Consider the following 19,422-nt stretch of genomic DNA (forward strand, 5'->3'; position numbering starts at 1 on the left):
CTAGGGCGGCGACATAACCCGAATTTTTACACAAGTTGGGACCGTACCCGGTACAGTGTACCATAAGGTATAGGAAGACTGTGCCTCTGTCTATGTCTAATTTAAATTCATAATGTACTAACGTCATAAGTACAGTAAATATTTGTCTGAAAAACACTTCTCGGCCATACATATAAAATAATCCGATGAAAAGCAGTAAATGCGGTGGTAACTGACCGTTGCGGTGGTAACTGCCGGACTTTGTGCTGCATGGCCACAAAACCTCGTATATCTGGCTCAACTAAGGACTCCCTGTTTACTTGTGTACACAAAGAGGAGTCAACTTTTCTGACATAAATGTGTATCAATGTATCTATCTATCTATCAATGGTGTCTAACTATGTCTGTGTAGGAAACCTAAAGCCCGTGGGCCATATTTATCCCATGCAAGCATTTACTGTGGTCTGCTGTGCAGTTCGCAAATAAAATATTTTATCCAAAAACGCTTATAAAATATAATGATAGCATTCTATTGAATTGTAATATTAACGTAAAACATCTTGAATACGATCTCTGTGATGCAACAATTCCCCATTGCTGTCAATCGCAACTGTGTGTACATAAATCACAATGTGTGTCCTGACAGCGTGTTGGCATTTCCAGTTCATTTCCAATCTTGTGTGTGTGTGTGTGTGTGTGTGTGTGTGTGTGTGTGTGTGTGTGTGTGTGTGTGTGTGTGTGTGCGTGTGCGTGTGTGTGTCCATTCTGCACACGCTTGGTCAGGCACACTTTTTTGGGGGAATTGAGCCTCCTTCTGTCCAGACACACGTCACGTCACGCACACGGCGTTGACATTGACTTCACATCAGAGACAGTTTAACTTCTTTAACTCTTTTTTTCTCTTCTTCTTCTTCTTTTCTTTTGTTTGAGTCGTTTCAAGCGAGCGCCATCTCCATTGTAGGGACCCTCTGACAGATGCGAGGGCCCCCTTAGCAGGTCCGGGACAGGGAAAAGTCTGAAAGGTTAATCCGTTGCCCACCCACCGGCCGCTCTCCTACACACCCGCAGATGTTGGCTTTCGGAGTCTTGAAGCGTCACCTTTGACATGTCCCCCCATTCAGTGGCGAGGGGGGGTCCAGCAGGGTACTGACCACTGCAAGCTGTCACCTCGCCTGCCGCCGTTTTAGTCTAAACGGCCCTTGATCTCATGTTAACAGGGTTCCTCCATTATAGGAGACGTATTATCAAAAATAGACTTTTTAATGGCTTTTATGCAAATAGTTGAGTTTTGGAAGTGCCTGGGCACCCATGAATTAAGCTACCAAGTAAATCTTTGCTGTGTACTCTACTGTAGCGATTCCACATCATACTGCCGTCACGCCAAGTTTTTTCAAGTGAAGAGCCGACGTTTTCAAAGATGACACCTACTGCACTGTAATACCAACTGGTATACCGATAGGCAGCCCACATTTTCAATGTTCTGCTTGCGGGTAAGAGATAATTGGTTTTGATAATGTCATGCACTGCTGCACTAATTAGAGTTGTGTCATTACTGCTACCAGGTATCGCTAACGGTGCCGATACCAGACGCATTTTAAGGTATCATATTCATGCAGGTTGCTGATACAAACCACCGATCCTTCAATGCAATGCAAGGCAGCTTCGAACCTGTCACACATGGCTACTTCAGGCAAACCAAATCTGACATCGAGTAAGTCCTCCTTAGCAGTAGTTGGCGCTATACTGTGGTAGTTTGACACATTGGTGTATCACAAGCTGTTTCAGAAAGAAAGGTCTTTATCAACAATTTTTTGTCATTGTCATCTCTTCAGCTGTGCTCTTTGTAAAGGCTTTTAGGTGTTGTTTCTTTGGGTTTGTGGAGCGCATTGGGTTGCCTTTTGTCTGAAATGTGCTAAATAAATTTGAATGTGCATCATATATCTCCGCCGTTTTTTATTTGGGTGTTTTTCGCATTTCGCCTTTAAATGTCGTAGCTTTGCATAATTGCCTATTTTGCAGGTTGAGGGATGGACATCTCCTGCTCTGGAGGGAGTCTAAAAGTCTACGGACGTTTCTGATAATGCCACAAAAAATTGCTAGTTGTTTTTTTTTATCAAATAGTCATCACAGGGGTTTGAAAAGTCACTAAAGATACAGTATATTTCTGTAAAACAGAAACAATATTTTTTTTTCCATTCAAACAAATTGAAGAATGCACGCAGAATGGGGGACACGTTCATATTCTACATGTATTTGTTTATTTGCTTTGTTACTGAGTGCAAATATGTTGTGTTGAATTACCATCTGATGATATGGATATAATGTAAGGGGACTTTATGCCAGAATAAATTGTCTTGTCTGTCAATTTAGATGCCGCTCTAAATCTATTAAGGTTCAATGATCTTTAACTTTTTACACAACCCTGTGTTCTTCTATGTGGTCAAGTTTTGAGAAAGCCACATATAAGAATTTTACAGTTACATTTCTTGGTGAAATTTTCCCAAAAAGCAGATCACACTCCTATTTGATTACGGCACTGTTATATCCGCATTCATTAGAAAGACTGAGGTCGACTTTTTGTATCGTTCTTGGGGTTACATAGACATGAGATTTGATTTTTTTTTTTTAACTGACTGTGGATTTTGTATGAACGTGACTTTGAAATAAACAATTACACTGAAATTAACATGCAAAAAAAACAATACAATTTAGGTCTTGACAGGCTACTATTATACCTTTATTTATTATTCGAACATCCACTTTATAAGAAACAAGGGGTGTAATCTGGCCCTATTTTCAAAAATTAGGTGGTCCTCTGCTAGATTGACATTTAAGTATAATTAAATGTATTTCTTTAACTTTTAGGGTTCAATGTGACTTATCCAAACACGTGCGCACAGTGCTAGGCTTGGGTCGTTAAGCCCTGTAATTGAACAATAGACACATCTGCTCATGGTGGTCTATCAAAGACGAAGGTACCGCAGTCTCCCTTCGTTTGGTTTAAACCGCCACATTCTTTGCAAACAGGCGTTGGGAGCGGGGTGGGGGTCGTTCAGGAGGGGGGGGGGGGGCTGCCGCCCTAATGAACAAGTCCCTGTGAACTTGAGAGGTGACCATGAATTAAATCAATGACGAGTTCAAATTTTTGTGTAAGGGCGAGGGGAGCCGCAAATGAACCCGGAAGTGGAGTGCACTTTGCGTAATTTAAAGTGGCTCAATGACGAAGTCCGGTTATAAGAGCGATTATTTATTCCCTGCCCCAAATCAGAGAGGGCAAAATATCGATAAAGGGATTCTTTTTCAATCATGTTATTATTTTCATGCATCCTGCACCCTTCATGTATAAGAAAGTGAAGCTATTTTAAAACGTTAATGCCACCTTTCTTCCTCAAATGAGGCGTGTGACGTCATGCAAAGGGGCGTGACTCAGAGAGAGAGTGGAAGAGCGAGAGAGAGAAACTTGGTGTGCGCATGTGCAGACGCTGCGGTGGTGGACCCACACAAACAGAGAGAGAGAGAGATATGGCGCGGCACCCGACCGGAGCGCAAGGACAGCTGGCTGGTGGTGGGGGGGCTTGATTTACAAAGGAAAGAAATAATACAAGGCATTTAAAAGATACATATTTATCAATGAAGAAAGCGTGGATTTAGAAGACGGAACCGAAGTAGTAAGATTTTTTTTCATTATAAGAAAAAGAAAAAAGAACAAAAGAATTGAACTACTACGACTTTCAGGGGCGGGGGGCGCCAGCTAAGCAGGTCACATAGATGGTTGGTTCACAGAGCCGCCCGGACCATGAATGCTCAGCTCTCGATGGAAAATATAGGCGACCTGCACGGCCATGACTCCGTAAGCAGCCACGGGGAGCTGCTGAGCGGCCACAGTCCGCACTCGCGTCCGAGCCCGAGGGGGCTGAGCCACCGCGCCATGGGCATGGCAACCCTCCTGGACGGCGGAGACTATCACCACCATCACCCTGGACACCTACACCCGGCCATCAGCATGTGCGAAGCTCCCGGCATGAGCGCGAGCAGCACCTACACCACCTTGACCCCCCTGCAGCCTTTGCCCCCCATCTCCACCGTATCCGACAAGTTTCCCCCGCACCATCATCACCACCACCACCCCTCACACCCGCATCCCCATCACCCGCATCCGCACCAGAGGCTCCCGGGCAACGTCAGCGGCAGCTTCACGCTCATGCGAGAGGACCGTAGTCTGGCTCCCATGAACACTCTCTACCCCGCCTACCACCACAAGGACCCCTGTATGGGCCAGAGTCTGTCCCCGCTGTCCGGCTCCGGTCTCGCGGGTATCCACACGAGCCAAGCCGGCCTACCACCTTACGCCCACCCTGGCGCCGCCATGCCCGGGGAGAAGATGCTGACTCCCAGCGGCTTCGAGGCGCACCACCCGGCCATGCTCGGCCGCCACACAGAGCAGCACATAAGCTCCGCGGCGGGGATGGTGCAGTTGAACGGCCTGCATCACCATCCGCACGCCCACCTCGGAGCGCAGGGCCACGGCCAGGGGCTAAGCGGCGGCCGGGAGCAGGCCTCCGCGCTCGGACAGCAAGGAGCCATCAACGGCGGTGGAGGAGGCGGAGGAGGAGGGCAGATGGAGGAAGTGAATACCAAAGAGGTGGCGCAGAGGATCACCACGGAGCTCAAGCGCTACAGCATCCCCCAAGCCATCTTCGCCCAGCGCGTCCTGTGCCGCTCCCAGGGGACCCTGTCCGACCTGCTGAGGAACCCCAAACCCTGGTCCAAGCTTAAGTCCGGCAGAGAGACCTTCCGCCGCATGTGGAAGTGGCTGCAGGAGCCTGAGTTCCAGCGCATGAGTGCGCTCAGGCTCGCAGGTGAGCGAAGCCTCGGTAAAGCCTCATTTTCTTCTATTTTCAGTACAATTGCATGCTGCTCTCGTCAGCGTTGACTCTCAAGGCTGCTTTATTATTCATAATAATCAATAAGCAGGTCAAGTGGGCTGGGAATTTAAACTCCGTTTTTGTTTTGTTACGCAATCACAGCACATAACGTGATTGATTTCGTCGTATTCGATTGCTTTTGCGTCAACTGCAGTTCTGTGTCGGCAATTTTTTGCGAGTATTTCAATTCAACTATACTATGTGATATAGTCATAAACATCGATGGATATCAGCAAGTTGTCTTCGGTTTTTCTGTAGCTTACAGTACATTATTCTAGTATTTGACTTTGATTGATTCAGCTCCATATTTTTTTTATTTTTACATGCAATTGCTTTGGGAATTTAAACTGCTGTAGTTTTTTTTAGCGCATAAACATAAAAAATAACAGCAAGTAGCCTTCAGTGTCAATGTTGTTTAAAGTGATTTGTTTTTGCTATATTCTCGTATTTGTGTGCTTATGGATTGATGTAAACACCAATCCAAGTGCATGCTTGCATATTTTTCCATTTATTCCAATTCAAATATGGCCTGCTGATATTTTTCTTTCTTTTTCTTCTTTATTTATTTAGTTGTGTCGGGTGTTTGTGTGCATGGTCGTTTTTGGTGTCGTTTTACCTCCCACTATCGACCCCGTGCTCTTGTAAAGTAAGTCGATCCTTGCACGAGGAATCGTTAGTCTTTATTTTGGTGTACACATGCACCCGAGAAGCCGCCTTTTTTTCTGGCCATGTGGTAGGTCCCAGCGCACATTTACAGGCCTTTGTTTATGCAGTGATTTGTATCCCTTCCGAATGGGACTTTATTGTACCACCATCCACTGAAGTTCAGTGATGGTTATGTTTATTTATTCCCGACTGTGGTGTATGTCGCCCCCCACCCCCACCTCCAATTAACTGATAGACCTCTGTATTAATTTGTCCCTGTGGTAGTCAGAAGTCCATTAAAGCACACGTGAGCGCGCGCACTCACTCGATCACTCAATCACTCTCTCGTGCGCTGCCGCGCGCGCCCGCACACACACACACACACACACAGGCGCGCGCACACACACACACACACGCAGACACACACACACACACACAGACTTAAATTGCTTTTTTTTTCTTCCCAAAATTAATGAGGCTAATCGATGGGCTGCGCATGTGTGCGTTTTTTTTGTTGGAAATAAAAGTAATTCCGCACACTTTATTGTAAGTGTGAGTGTGTTTGCGCGCTGGTGCGTATGCGTGTATTTCATCACCATTGATTACTTCTCCAGGCTTCTGCTTTTGTGTGTGTGCGCGTGAGAACTTTATTTACAATTGTATAATAAAAAAAAGAGAAGAAATGCATTTAAATGTGAGTACTTTTTAAATACGGAAGGGAAATGAGTGTGCGTTTTTAATATATGAGTGCATTTTATTTTAATAACTAAAGGCTCAGGAATAACGATTGCATTCGGCTAGGTCCTCAAATGTGATTTCATCATTGTTATCATTCAGACAATATTTTTATTTTTTAAATGGCCCTTAAATCACACGATATGGCCATAGCTTCAAATAATCAGATAAATTGTTTCAAAATGAAAGTTGCACAGGACAATTTCAAAAATGCTAATGAAGTACAGTATTTCTGGATATTTATGAGGACTGGGTATTGCCTTGTTAATTTGGTAGTCCCCTGAGTGTTTTCGAAAGACACTGTGCTGAATTTAATGCGATATGCTTATTGATTTTGGCCTTCTGAAATTAATCTCAGGCCTTTTCTCATTTTCCCTCATGTATACAATTCCACCCCATGCATTCAAAATCGCAGAACAGAATCTAATAATAATAAAAAAAACATGACTGGATCGTATCCACATTCATCATTATATTAATGAGTGTATTTTTTTGTATGTATTTCGTCATAGTCTGGCTGTCTAACAATAACATGTTTGGTACTTATGGTTTGGAGAAAATCAGATCTCGGCCATACAAAACTACAATCCAACAATAAAATAAATGTTTCTTATTAGTGTAAATCATGAACAATTGAGCTAAATGTCCCGCATTGCAATGGCCGGATCAAATGTTCTCCAGGTCAGGACATGGCCCACGAACTATAGGTTGCCCAACTTTGCTTATTTCTTATTAGTGTCATGCACCACCAAAGGTGCCCGGCCCACATGGGATATTAAACGCAAAAATAGGCAGACATTCACAAATATATCAAAGAAAGAGGCCCCTCCCCTCCCGTCAGAAACTGAACCATATAAAATGCTTATACTTAAACAGATACTTGAGTCGTTCTTCATCAGACAGACACATTGGACAGTTTGTAGAATAATAGTCTTCTTCATTTAACTGACACAAACAACAACTCTGCTCTTCCTCTGAGATGGAGTGGAAACGTCCAGTTTCCAGAGCCAGAGACACAAGCAAGGTCCCAATTATGTTTATAATAATAACGAATATTATTATTATTATATTGTTAGTTCTCGGCACACCCCCCAAACCGCCAGTGGACCACAGTGTATAGTTATCCCTGCTGCTTGTAATGATTAGCTGAGATCAACCACTGTGTGTGTGTGTGTGTGTGTGTGTGTGTGTGTGTGTGTGTGTGTGTGTGTGTGTGTGTGTGTGTGTGTGTGTGTGTGTGTGTGTTGTGAGCCGATGTCCAGGCCGTGCCAGGTCTCTCCCCCTGTCTGCGTGGCCTTCACTCCTGGTAATTTATTATAGCAGCTTCTGCACTAGCAGTTAATGTTTAGTGGCACTACGGGACACGCATTGTTGATCATGGGTATATTATTATTATTATTATTATTATTATTATTATTATTATTATTATTATTATTATTATTATTATTATTATTATTATTATCCGGCTCCACTTATAGTGTGTTGAAATCGGATACGAAGGCGCCAAGTTTGAGCTTATATAAATCAACTGGTAAAAATGATTACAATCAAATGTGTTTTGACGTACTCTCAGAGCTGCATGTTTATTGTGATTGCATTTCGGATTCCCCGTTTATCAACATATCAACAACAACTGAGCGTGAGAGCAAAACGGTGATTGTTTTTCATGGACTCAACTGAGATGTTTCTAATAGCTTCTGGTGTGCTTATGAGCCACCCAAGTCTTTGCCCTCCCGGTCTATTAGATCGCTCCTTGAATGGGAGAAGTGAGCCTCCCCAAAAAACTTGATGGAAAGTAGCTAGATCCGTTCGTTCGTTGAATTGCTTCTTTTCCTGAGGGTCTGTATGGTGTAGGCAGGACGATGTTTTTGGGAGTAGCCACATCTGCCACACAGTCAAGAGGTTCTGGGTTCGACTCTCAGCCTTGCTGTATGGAGTTTGCCTGTTGCGTTGGTTCACTATTAGCATTGGAAAATGTGAACGTGAGATGCACCGAACACTCCAACTTGTGCACGGATGTGAATGTGCATGGATATGGATGTTTGTCCATGTAATCTTGCGGTTGGCTGGTGATTAGTTTAGGGTGTTCCTGACGATGGGGTCCGGCTCACTTGCGAGCGAGTTTTTGCGACTTCGTGTTTTCAGCACCATGGACAGAAGCCACTGTTTCGCTACTGTCAGCGCGGTCTGCTGTTCATCAGCACTGTCGTGGTAAAAAAAAATGGGGGGAAAATCGAACCTTGAATCTCTCAATTGTGGTGCTCTGTGCAGTTTACATTTATCTGGATGCTCCGGAAAGATGTTTGGAACTTTTCATTATTCGTTATTCTTCAAGGGGCTGATAAATTGTACAAACCCGAGTCTTGTCATCTTTTCTCACATGTCCTCGTCATTATTGACATTTTAGTGCATGTTTGTTGAAGTCTTGAATTTGGGGCAGGAAAAAACATGTGTGGCGCCATCCTCAGGTTAAATACTGCACTGCATGTTATTGTGGCTTTCTTCCGTCTGCATTGGACAAGCAGGGGCTTCTGACATCACTTCCGGAATGCTGACGTCAATGCCCTGCCTCCATCGGATCTCGAACCCACTCAAACTCGTACACACCTCCGTAATGAGTTGGAACAGTAGTGTTTGCGGACATTTTTATAACCATTTTCGGGTTTGTGATTTATGAACATAGCATAGAAACGATTTTTTGGGGTCGTACTGTAGTCTTCATGGTATTCGTTAGACCACGCCCCACCATCGCCCTCTTCACAAGACCGAGAGTCCTCCAGACAACGCCCCGCTTTAAGCGCCGTTTTCAAATATTAGTGAGAGGTGGCGTAATAGAACCCTTTAATATCGTGGTGAGATAGTGGTTTGCACATCTACCTCACAGTTAAGAAGTCCGCTGTGTTGGTTTTCTCTGGCCACTTCCCACATTCCAAAAACATTCATGTTAAGTTCATTGAAACCTCAAAACATGTTCATATAGGGATGAACATGAGTCTGAATGCTTGTTTGTCGACACTATATGTGCCCTGCAACTGACTTGCCGACCAGTCAAGGTTGTAAGCCGAAAACAGGCGCCAGCGCCCATGCAATATTTCCTGGGTTTATTTGATTTATTTCGTATTCTCATATTTGATATTGTTTTTAATAGTCTGCCTCTTTATTGTGCTTAGCCTATTTTTAGTCTGTGAGAGTCACCTTAACACAGCACATTTCTTACAGGGATCAATAAATCAATGATGTGACAGTGAATTTTCCATAAGTACATGAGTGAATTGTGAAAATGGGGTTTTCGCTGCCTCGCGGCTTTATTTATTTTCAAAATGATTTGAATTTCAAGCAGCCTTTTAGGTCAGAAGACCTTGTTGTTTCTGTTATTCTTGTGGTGGTGTAGAAGTAAACCGCATCATACTGTTGTGAAATATTTCATTGATGAGCAATATGACAGCTGACTCCTTATCAGATCAATTACATGACGTTATAGCCGGCAACTTATAATATAACTCATGAGACGAGTGTGGCTGTCATAAATACTGGAAACACAGCAAGCTGCCCTTATAGTTGATTTTTTGAAAGAAAGAAGAACTTGTACAGAGCAAAGGTATTGAGTGCAGTACACCAGGTCACACAGCAGCTGCTATTATTTCCAGTGGCTGGGAACAAAGCATTCAGAAATAGCCTCAGGCAAGGATAGGCAACATAAACGATAGAGAGGGCCAAAATGTTTCATCAGCGATGCTAGGGGGCCACATAGGACCTCACACTTCCTAACCAGATGTGTGACCAAAAGTTTTTTTTTAATGGGTGAAAATGTCTTATTTATTTATTTATTTGTTTGTTTATTTGTTTGTTTGTTTATTTATTTATTTATTTATTTATTTATTTTTTACTGAACAAATGTACAGAAGAGGATCATACTCAAAATGCACACAGTATCCACTTCTCAACAACAAAGGCTTGGAAGCAAACAAAACAGTAACCACATAGGCATCCAGTGGTTAGCACATCGACCTCACAGTTCAGAGGTCAATTCAAGTTCAAGGTTCAATTCTAGCTCCGGCCTCCCTGTGTGGAGTTTGCATGTTCTCCCCGTGCCTGCGTGGGTTTGCTCTGTGTTTTCTCCGGTTTCCTCCCACATTCCAAAAACATGCATGACAGGCTGATTGAACACTCGTAATTGTCCCTGAGTGTGAGTGTGAGCGTGGATAATCGTTTTTCTCTGTGTCCCCTGAGATTGGTTGGCAACCGGTTCAGGGTGTCCCCCGGCTACTGCCCGTAGACAGCTGGGATAGGCTCCAGCACCCCAGCGCGACGCTTGTGAGGATAAGCGGGTCGGAAAATGGATGGATGGATAGATTGTGTTTCATTACGTTACAACCGTATGTTTTTATAAAATACAACATTATGGAGTTTTATTTTTTCATTAAAAACACATTCCAAACGTTTTTGTGAGTGTTTTGGCTGTCTGGACTGGATCCGTGGCATTTTCATTCATTTCAATGGCTTTGGTCAAACTCACAGATGTTTCTAAGTTTGAATTTATGTATGGTCAGAGCAAGAAAGGCTTTTAATTTTCTAAATATCTTATTTGAATAATACTATCGTGGTACGGGGGCGATGTTTGCAATATTTGTCATGCTGAGAGAGGTTTCTGACGACTCACATCCCTGCTCCCTTTTGTCTTTACTGGCCTCTCCTCAGCGTGCAAGCGCAAGGAACAGGACCATGGCCGCAGCGAACGGGGCAACCCGGCGGCCAAGAAGCCCCGCCTGGTGTTCACGGATGTGCAACGGCGGACCCTCCACGCCATCTTCAAGGAGAACAAGCGTCCATCCAAAGAGCTGCAGCTGACCATCGCTCAGCAACTGGGCCTGGAACTCGCCACGGTCAGCAACTTCTTCATGAACGCTCGCCGCCGCAGCCTGGACAAGTGGGTCGACGACGGCTCCGGCCACCCGCCCGGCGTCGGCCTCAGCGCCTGCACCAAAGCCTGAAGAAGGACCGGGAGTGCGCTTTTGACCCTTACTCATGGACTCGACTCGGTGGAAAAGCTTTAAAACTTAAGAGAACCTTACAAAAGACCTCACATTTTTGCCCTTAAATCTGTACTACATTCATATTTATAGTATCCAAAGATGAGAGAAAAAACAAACAAACCAAAGACTTCTTCTTTCTTGTTTGACCTGCTTTGACTTGTTTGTGTTACACACTGCAAAAAGACTACCGCCCCCCCCCACCCCCTTTTCTTGTACTCACCACGCTTACTGGTCTCTAGCTTTACGACAACCCCTGCGTCCCCTTCCCACTGTCGCTACCTGACTCCCAAAATGGATGTTCTAATCAGTCTGATCTGCGGAGCTCCAAGTGGGATTTGGCCAATCAATGTTCAGCAAATTTAAATCCCACGAGAGCGACTGCTTTTTTTTATTTCTATTTCATCCCCGCCGACCGCCGGAGGTGGCGCCGAACAGCACGGACCGACGTCTTTTCCCAGATCCATGGATAGTAAACAGGAGGAAACCAATCCCATCGCGTAGCCCCAAATTCCCACCCCGGATCACGATGTAGTGCTTTCCTTCCGGCGTGCTGAAACGTCGTTTTTAAACCAGAGAAACCAAAGCCTCACTCATGTAGCCTCCACAAAAAAATGCGAGAGCGGTGCTATTGACCAAAGATATTTTGTATTTCTTTTTTTTTTTTTTTAACCCAGCCACTGCTGCTACATTCCCAGTCATACATCCTCCCATGTTCTTCTTTATTCTGTTCAGGGTTACGGCAGGAGCATATCCCAGTTGATTTAGGGCAGTTGCTATGTGAACCGCTACTCTACCCATGAAGCAATATTGGTAAGTCATCCATCCATCTGTTTTGTTGAACTTTTACCATATTCGGGGTGACAGTAGGCGCATATCTCAGTTGATTTAAAGCTATTCTAAGCTATGTGAACCACTACACTAGCCATCATGCAACATTCCTAACCAGTCATCCATCTGATTTTTTGGTTCTTTTTTCTATTGCTGCAGTAACAACGGTGCGACATCGTCCATCAATTTGGGGTGGGGGGTTATTTAGGGGTCATGTCAGGTGCTGGAGTTAAGACACCATGGAAACCACTACACTACTAATAACACAACACTCTTGATTTTTTTTTGAGAGCAGGATTTTTTTTCTGTAGTGTTTATCCTGTTTAGGGTCTTATCGGGTATTATAATGATACTAAAGTCCACCGTGTGAACCACTACATTATTCATGTTGGTATATTCTTAGTCCATCCATCCTTTTTTTTTTTGAATTTATTGTGTTTGGAGTCACATTATTTGTGCAACATTCCTAATTTTCCATCTTTTTTTTTCTATTGGGAGTTTATTCTGTTCAGGATCAGGGCAAGAACTGGAGCCTATTGCAGCTCACATTTAACCAAAGAAAAATGTATGTGAACCACTACACTTAGCAGTGACTTCACACCCGTAATCACATTTAAATCATTTTAGCGTGACACATGAGTTAAACTTTTTGCCTTATGGATGCCTTGTTAATCAGTTTTATCCGCGCAACGAGCGGTGTGGAATGTTACTGTTAACGCTCGCTGTGAAGGCCAATCAAAACATGTTGTCACTGTGAGTCCAATATAGTGTGTTGCTTTTATTTATTGTATTGTTTTGTGTATCCATCAAACATGTCAAGTGGACAAGATCAATGGTCCAATCAGGTCCCTTTCCCCTTCCCGCAACAATCCAAAGCCTGGAAAGCTATGCATTTCAGCACAAGGAGGAAAGCACTACACAAGGGGACGCGTAACATGTTTGATAAATTAGCCGGGCCCCTTGTCATCCTCCTCTTCCTCCTCCTCCTCGTTTTCCTCAAGGCCACAGTTAGCAGCTCTACATTTATCAGAAGGAGCGGGAAAAAAAAGATAGAGACGCTTTTCAACCAACTAAACAATGTGTCACCTGCTGATGTTTTCTAGCGTGAAACCAAAGATGCTACCTCACTCAAGTTCCATATGTGATTTCTATCACTTTGACGATACCAAAGATAACCAAAGGTTTGTTGTTGCTTTTTTTTTTCAATGCACGGCCTCTGTGAGTGGTGGTGAAAATGTTGTTGTAAAACACACACACACACACACACACACACACACACTGCCTTCACATCTTCCCCAAGTGCGATCCTGCTCTCAATTCTTGCTCTGTAGATAGTCACATTGATGGAGTAAAATGTACTATTGTTGACAACAAAAAAAAAGCATTTACAGTGTTCCCTCGCTACTTTGCGGTTCGGTTATAGCGGATTCACTCTATCACGGATTTTTATTTGTGAACATAACTTCATTGATTGCAATTTCACATGGTTACTGTATTTTGTAGTTGTTTATTCCTATTTTTTTCTTCCTTCTTAGTCGAATCAGTCAAGAAATGTTGATGGGGGGTTTTTTCCAGCAGTAAATCACGACTCTGAGAGTGTGTGTGTTCGGAGAGACTGAGAGGTTGTAAATCTCCGCGTAAACCCCCCCCCCCCACCCCTCCCAAAAAAAGTCCACCTCAACTTTGTGGAAATCCTCCAATTGTGGGCGAGGCTTGGAATGTATCACTTGCGAAAAGTAAGGGAACACTGTATATTCAAATTTTGAGGCCGGTGGGGGAAAAAGACACAAGATTTGGAAATGTTTGCTTTTATGTTGGAAAGCAAAACATTTCACTCCACAAACTCTCACACTTTCAAACTGGCACATGCGGGGGAAGCGGGGGGGCGGCACCTCGCAGTTAACTTACTTCCTGCCATATATACACTACATATGTAGGAGTTAGGGCGGCCCGGTAGTCCAGTGGTTAGCACGTCGGATTCACAGTGCGGAGGTACCAGGTTCGATTCCAGCTCCGGCCTCCCTGTGTGGAGCTTGCATGTTCTCCCCGGGCCTGCGTGGGTTTTCTCCGGGTGCTCCGGTTTCCTCCCACATTCCAAAAACATGCGTGGCAGGCTGATTGAACACTCGAAATTGTCCCTAGGTGTGAGTGTGAGCGTGGATGGTTGTTCGTCTCTGTGTGCCCTGCGATTGGCTGGCAACCAATTCAGGGTGTCCCCCGCCTACTGCCCGGAGACAGCTGGGATAGGCTCCAGCACCCCCCGTGACCCTAGTGAGGATCAAGCGGTTAGGAAGATGAATGAATGAATGAATGTAGGAGTTAAAGGGGAAGCCAAGTCAAAAATGTGTTTAAATACGGCATTCTGATGAATATTGCTTTGGGGAATATGAAATAAGAAGCAAAGTGCACCCATATTTTTTCCCCAACTTTACTTATCTATTTTGCCACTTGCTGTCGACATCACAATGCCAAAAGGCTCATCTTGCGAATGACACGTGACCAAACCCAGAAATCAGGTGAGCTGTGACAGTCGTTGTCGTTGCGGATTTTGCAAATAGATCCATAATAATAATCGTGTTTAGATTAGTGGGGCCGCATAGAACAAATCATTGTCGAGAACATTTTTGAGTTGACTTCCCCTTTAAATCTCCAAATTTGTCACAGAACATGTGAAAGCTGTCAAGAAAATTATGAAAAGGGGTTCTTTGCTCATATACATCCACAGTGGAACCTCTAAAGTCAAGCAAATCTAAACTACTTTAGAGCAGATTTCCATTTTTTAACACGATATCCGCCCCCAAATTCCGACGAATAAGAATTATCTATTAATATTAGAGTTATGAAACATAAAAATATGAACAAATCCTAATTAAAAACAATTCGGTGTCATGTTAATTTAAAAAATTCAGTATCTTCTCGTCTCACCTTTTTTCATTGCATTGTTTTACTGCCAAGGCAGCGAACAAAAAAGCCAAACACACAGTGTTCATCCTTTAAGGTTGTTTTCCTCATTTTTAGCGCGATGGCTTTTCAACTGACGCCTGCAAAAATAATTAGCTTTAAGTCTAAAAAACAGACTGGGCTTATCTTCCTAAAAACTATATTTAATATCAATGGAGGACACTATAACGTTATTTTAGAACACTGGTACTGTTCTTGGATATTGGAAAACACCTTAAATGATTTACTTGTCTAGTAATCTTTTAGACTGGACATAAAAGTGAAATAAAAACTAAATGAAAAGATGGGGGAAAAAAATCAAAATGAATTTCAACTGAATTGTACTTAGGCAGTGATTATTTTACATGCCGCTAGAGGAAGCCCGAATACCATCAGGGGAACTTGTACAGCACTTCGAGAATCCCACGTGCAGGCTTTTTTATTTTCTGTTGCTCAAATTCCAACTTTCACCTTCCGAGGTTCCACTGTGCCTCCTCCTAACCTCTGCCTCCTGCTTGCTTGGGGGGTTATCTTCTTTATCCTCCTCATGCTCCTGACAGATCCTCCCCTCCTCTTCCTCCTCCTTCACACTCCCAGGACGAGTGCCTTGCTTGAACCAAAGTGTTGAACCGCTCTTGACCTCTTTTCTCTCCTTTGACTTACCTCAAGCCTGTCGAAGGGCCGCCACTGCCCAAGGAAACTCCACCCCCTGTTTTTTTCCTCTGCTTAAAATCACTGTGGTGTTTTTTTTTAATTGCCAGCGCATGCAATGAAATCATACCAAAGCGACTCTGCCGAACCTCCTTCCCTCCCCATCCCCGCCACCTTTTTTCTCTCACTCTGGCCGTGCATGTCTTTTCCAAAATGTCTCTGAATGAATACCTCATACTGACGGATTCCTTTGCCTACTTTCTGCGACCAAGTGTGATAGATTTTCCATATTTTGTTGTTGTTTCAAGAAGTGTTTCAGGGTTGATGTATATTGAAAGGAGGGAGAAGTATATTTTGGGTCATATTTGAGCCGCTGAGAACAACAGTATGCGAACTCACAATTATAATTTATATTTTTATTTTTAGCTTTCATGTTTTGTTTTGTTTTTTAGGTGCAGCAGTGGTCTACACGTGTCAATGAACAATGATAAATAACAATCACTTATTTGAAGACGCATATGCACTCTTACCTGAGATATAATTTAAGCGCTTGGTGCAATAATGGACTGCCTCCTATAGGTCAAAATTGGAAGTACAGCACGTAGGTTCCTTTTCTCTATTTAATTCTGCACTTAACTTACAAATGGCAAAAACGGAGTTAGCCCACTTGAGTTCTCAGAGGCTCACTTATGATGGTCGACTATTGATTTTTAACAGGGTAAAACCAACTATTGTGACGTGTTCATAATTCCGCCACCCCACCCGTTTTTCTCTTCTTCTGTGCTGTGGTTTCTTCAGTTAAATGTTTTTATCAATTTCCTTAACCACTGTTATAATTTAATTTATGCATTTGTAGAAATTCTAGATTTGTATATACTACTGTAGGGGGATGGGGTGAAGAGAAAAACAGCGTTACGTTTGTGAGGCATTTCCATGTGTTTTAAACACTGCCGTCACCACGACCATCCCCACCCCCCAAAAAAGCTGAAATTTGTTGAACAGTATTTGTATGTATACGTGTTTTTCTATTGTTTTTAAATGGGTATTACGGTACTGCACATCCAAAGATTTTTAAAACGAACCCCCAAAATATGGCGAAAACTATGTATAATGTTGAAAAGCACTGGCATTATTGAGGTAGACTTTTTTATTTGTATTATTTTTTTTAATATATATTTGTCATTCTCACGGGTATAGAATGTTAAAGGCGTAGTCGTGTGAGGGAATCTCCTGTCCAAAATGTACAATCTGCTGGAAAAATTGGGGGGCTTCAAGTTCTGCCCACTTTGCTGCATTCATGTTCACACACGAGTGGCGGGTGGAGTGGGGGCCGGGCAGCCGGTCTGCCAGGAGGAGGGCACTGTGCCACTGTGATAGGTTTTTTTTTTTTGGGGGGGGGGGGGGTTCATTATTATTTTTTTTAACTTGTATTTTTTTTCAACAGACGTGGCCCTGCTGCCTTGCCTCACCAAGTATCTGTTCTTTACGTACTTGTGTTATGAATATGAGCAAAGTCTAATAAAAGTGCAAAAAAGCTCGCTCGGAATCAGTTCGCAAGTGTGTGTGGGTTTAATGGAATGTCCGTGTTATTTATGTTATTATTATTATTTTTTTTTATGTTTACTGCATATTGTGCGATGTCCTTTTTTGTCATGCCAAAGACTTCGAGAGATCATTACTAGAGTTACAAGTTGTAAACTTTTCATCGGAATAAACTGGACATTTGCTAAATTTGCAGGGAATTTTGGTATTTGTTATATCTCATACACAAAGGGTAATCTTATCTTAAACGGTTATGAAAAATTGATATTGAGATCGCTGCCTCTTGGAAATTTGAAACGTTAAGATAAATTTAATCCATTCTTTTTACCTAATTTTGGACTGTTTTTTATTACATTTTTTGTCAAAATTTTACATTTTAGTAAAGTTGTTATTTTATAATTTTTATTTTATAAATTGCATATAAATAAATTAAATTATTTTTTAAATACAAACAATGATTGATTGTTATAGTATTATTAATTACAATAGGTGAAAATGTTGAAATTTATTTACATTTTCAAATATTTTTTTTAATTATTTTATGAGTTTTTAAATAACAACCTGATATTCGTATAGTATATTTTAAAGACAATCTACTGTTTACAATACAATATACAATACATCTTCAATTATACAGCGCTTTCACAACTGCTGCAGCCGTAACAAAATGTTTCACAGAACAGTTAATATAAAATCACAAATTAATAATACAACAGAACACATACGACATGGACAGTCTTGCAATCGTAACCACTATTCATACACACGCCTTGTTGTTTGAAGCAGTTATAGATGATAAAGGAGAGAATCATTAGAATGACATATTCTCAACCAGTTCAGGGTGTCCCCCGCCCAAAGACCGCTGGGATAAGCTCCAGTATGCCCGCAACCCTCGTGAAGAAATGCTGCTCGGATAATTGGTGGATGGACATGTATTTTTCATACTTGATCTCAGGTGAAATTATTGTAATTAAAATATAATTTTCTACTTGCCAGCGAGGCACATGGCATCCATTCTGGCTTCACTTTAAAATACAAAGTATGGGTCATAAATATTCCCTATTGTCAAAATCTTGTGTTTGGTAAGCAAACCAAGACAAAACTCCCAAAAAGACAACAGCATTTAAGAAGTCAAGTGACCAGCTTTTTTCAGTGTTTAAATCGTTCAACTTTTCTGTAGTTGAAAAACAAAAAAAGTAGAGAATAAACTCTTCGTTTCTAAAATTCTGCCTCTTGTGATTATTGTGTTTTGTTCTAGTTTAGCTCACGTCCAGCAGGCATATTGAATCAATAAGGCATCAAATCAAATCAGAAAGTCAAATAAAACATGTCATGTTTGCCTTGGAGGAAAATGTGCTTGATAAATAGCCTATATCAGTGATCAATGCTGTCTGGAGCAGGAGACATCGTAGATGAGGAGCTCACATTCAGTCGTGTGTCTGTGTGTGGGCAGGAATTTGTGTAGTCACAAAACTCTGTTAACAGCCGCATTGTGAGGACCTGGAGGACCCAACATCAAATGTCATAATATGCATGTAGCAGGTATTGTGAAAATAGCTGAAGCTTTTAGTACTGGCCCATTTGGCCACCGATGTGTGTGTGTGTGTGGTGTTCAGGATATTCCGGAGACCACAAATGTGGTATTACAGTCAATGAAACAAACTACTTGGGATGATGGCATGAGCTATTGGTCCATTTTTTTTTTTCCGTTTTCATGCCAACTGCGACCATTTGTGGTGTGGGGACCATAAATCAGGAAGGGAAGCCCCATAACATGCACATGCAGCAGCTATTAAGTTTGAAGGGGTTGTTTTTTATTGAGCAAGTGTGTTTTCTGGTTTTGTTGTCTTTGTGGGGACCAGTCTGTTAACTGTTACGTCATGGGGACTTTTTGTGGTGTGAGGACCAACACTCACAGCCACCTTTGAGAAATCTCAGAATTCGAAAGCATGCATGATTCACAGCGACCCCACGACCACCCCCACCCCCAGGTGTTACATGAATGCACAGTAAAGGAGTATTTAAAGTCTCTCTTTTTGTTTCTATTTGGCAAGATAGGCAGTTAGACAATTGATGTTTGGATGGGTTCCCACCAGTGTGTGAGGTCGAAATATTTACTCCATAATGGGTACAAAAGTGTGTTT

The 19,422-nt window shown here is 42.5% G+C and overlaps 1 protein-coding gene across 2 annotated transcripts; it reads left to right on the forward strand.

The window, feature by feature from the left end:
• The first annotated feature begins 603 nt into the window (after nt 1–603).
• onecut1 (one cut homeobox 1) lies at nt 604–12,709 on the forward strand. Of its 2 annotated transcripts, none has more exons than XM_052062899.1 (2): nt 604–4,853; nt 10,983–12,709. In XM_052062899.1, the coding sequence occupies exons 1-2, from the start codon at nt 3,776–3,778 to the stop codon at nt 11,273–11,275; spliced, it is 1,371 nt and encodes a 456-aa protein (XP_051918859.1). In that variant the 5' UTR covers nt 604–3,775; the 3' UTR covers nt 11,276–12,709. The 2 variants fall into 2 exon arrangements, with proteins under 2 accessions (XP_051918859.1, XP_051918860.1); XM_052062900.1 differs by having other exon boundaries at nt 604–4,838.
• Nucleotides 12,710–19,422: the final 6,713 nt, after the last annotated feature.

This window comes from Hippocampus zosterae, chromosome 4 (assembly GCF_025434085.1).
Source record: "Hippocampus zosterae strain Florida chromosome 4, ASM2543408v3, whole genome shotgun sequence".
NCBI lineage: Eukaryota > Metazoa > Chordata > Actinopteri > Syngnathiformes > Syngnathidae > Hippocampus > Hippocampus zosterae.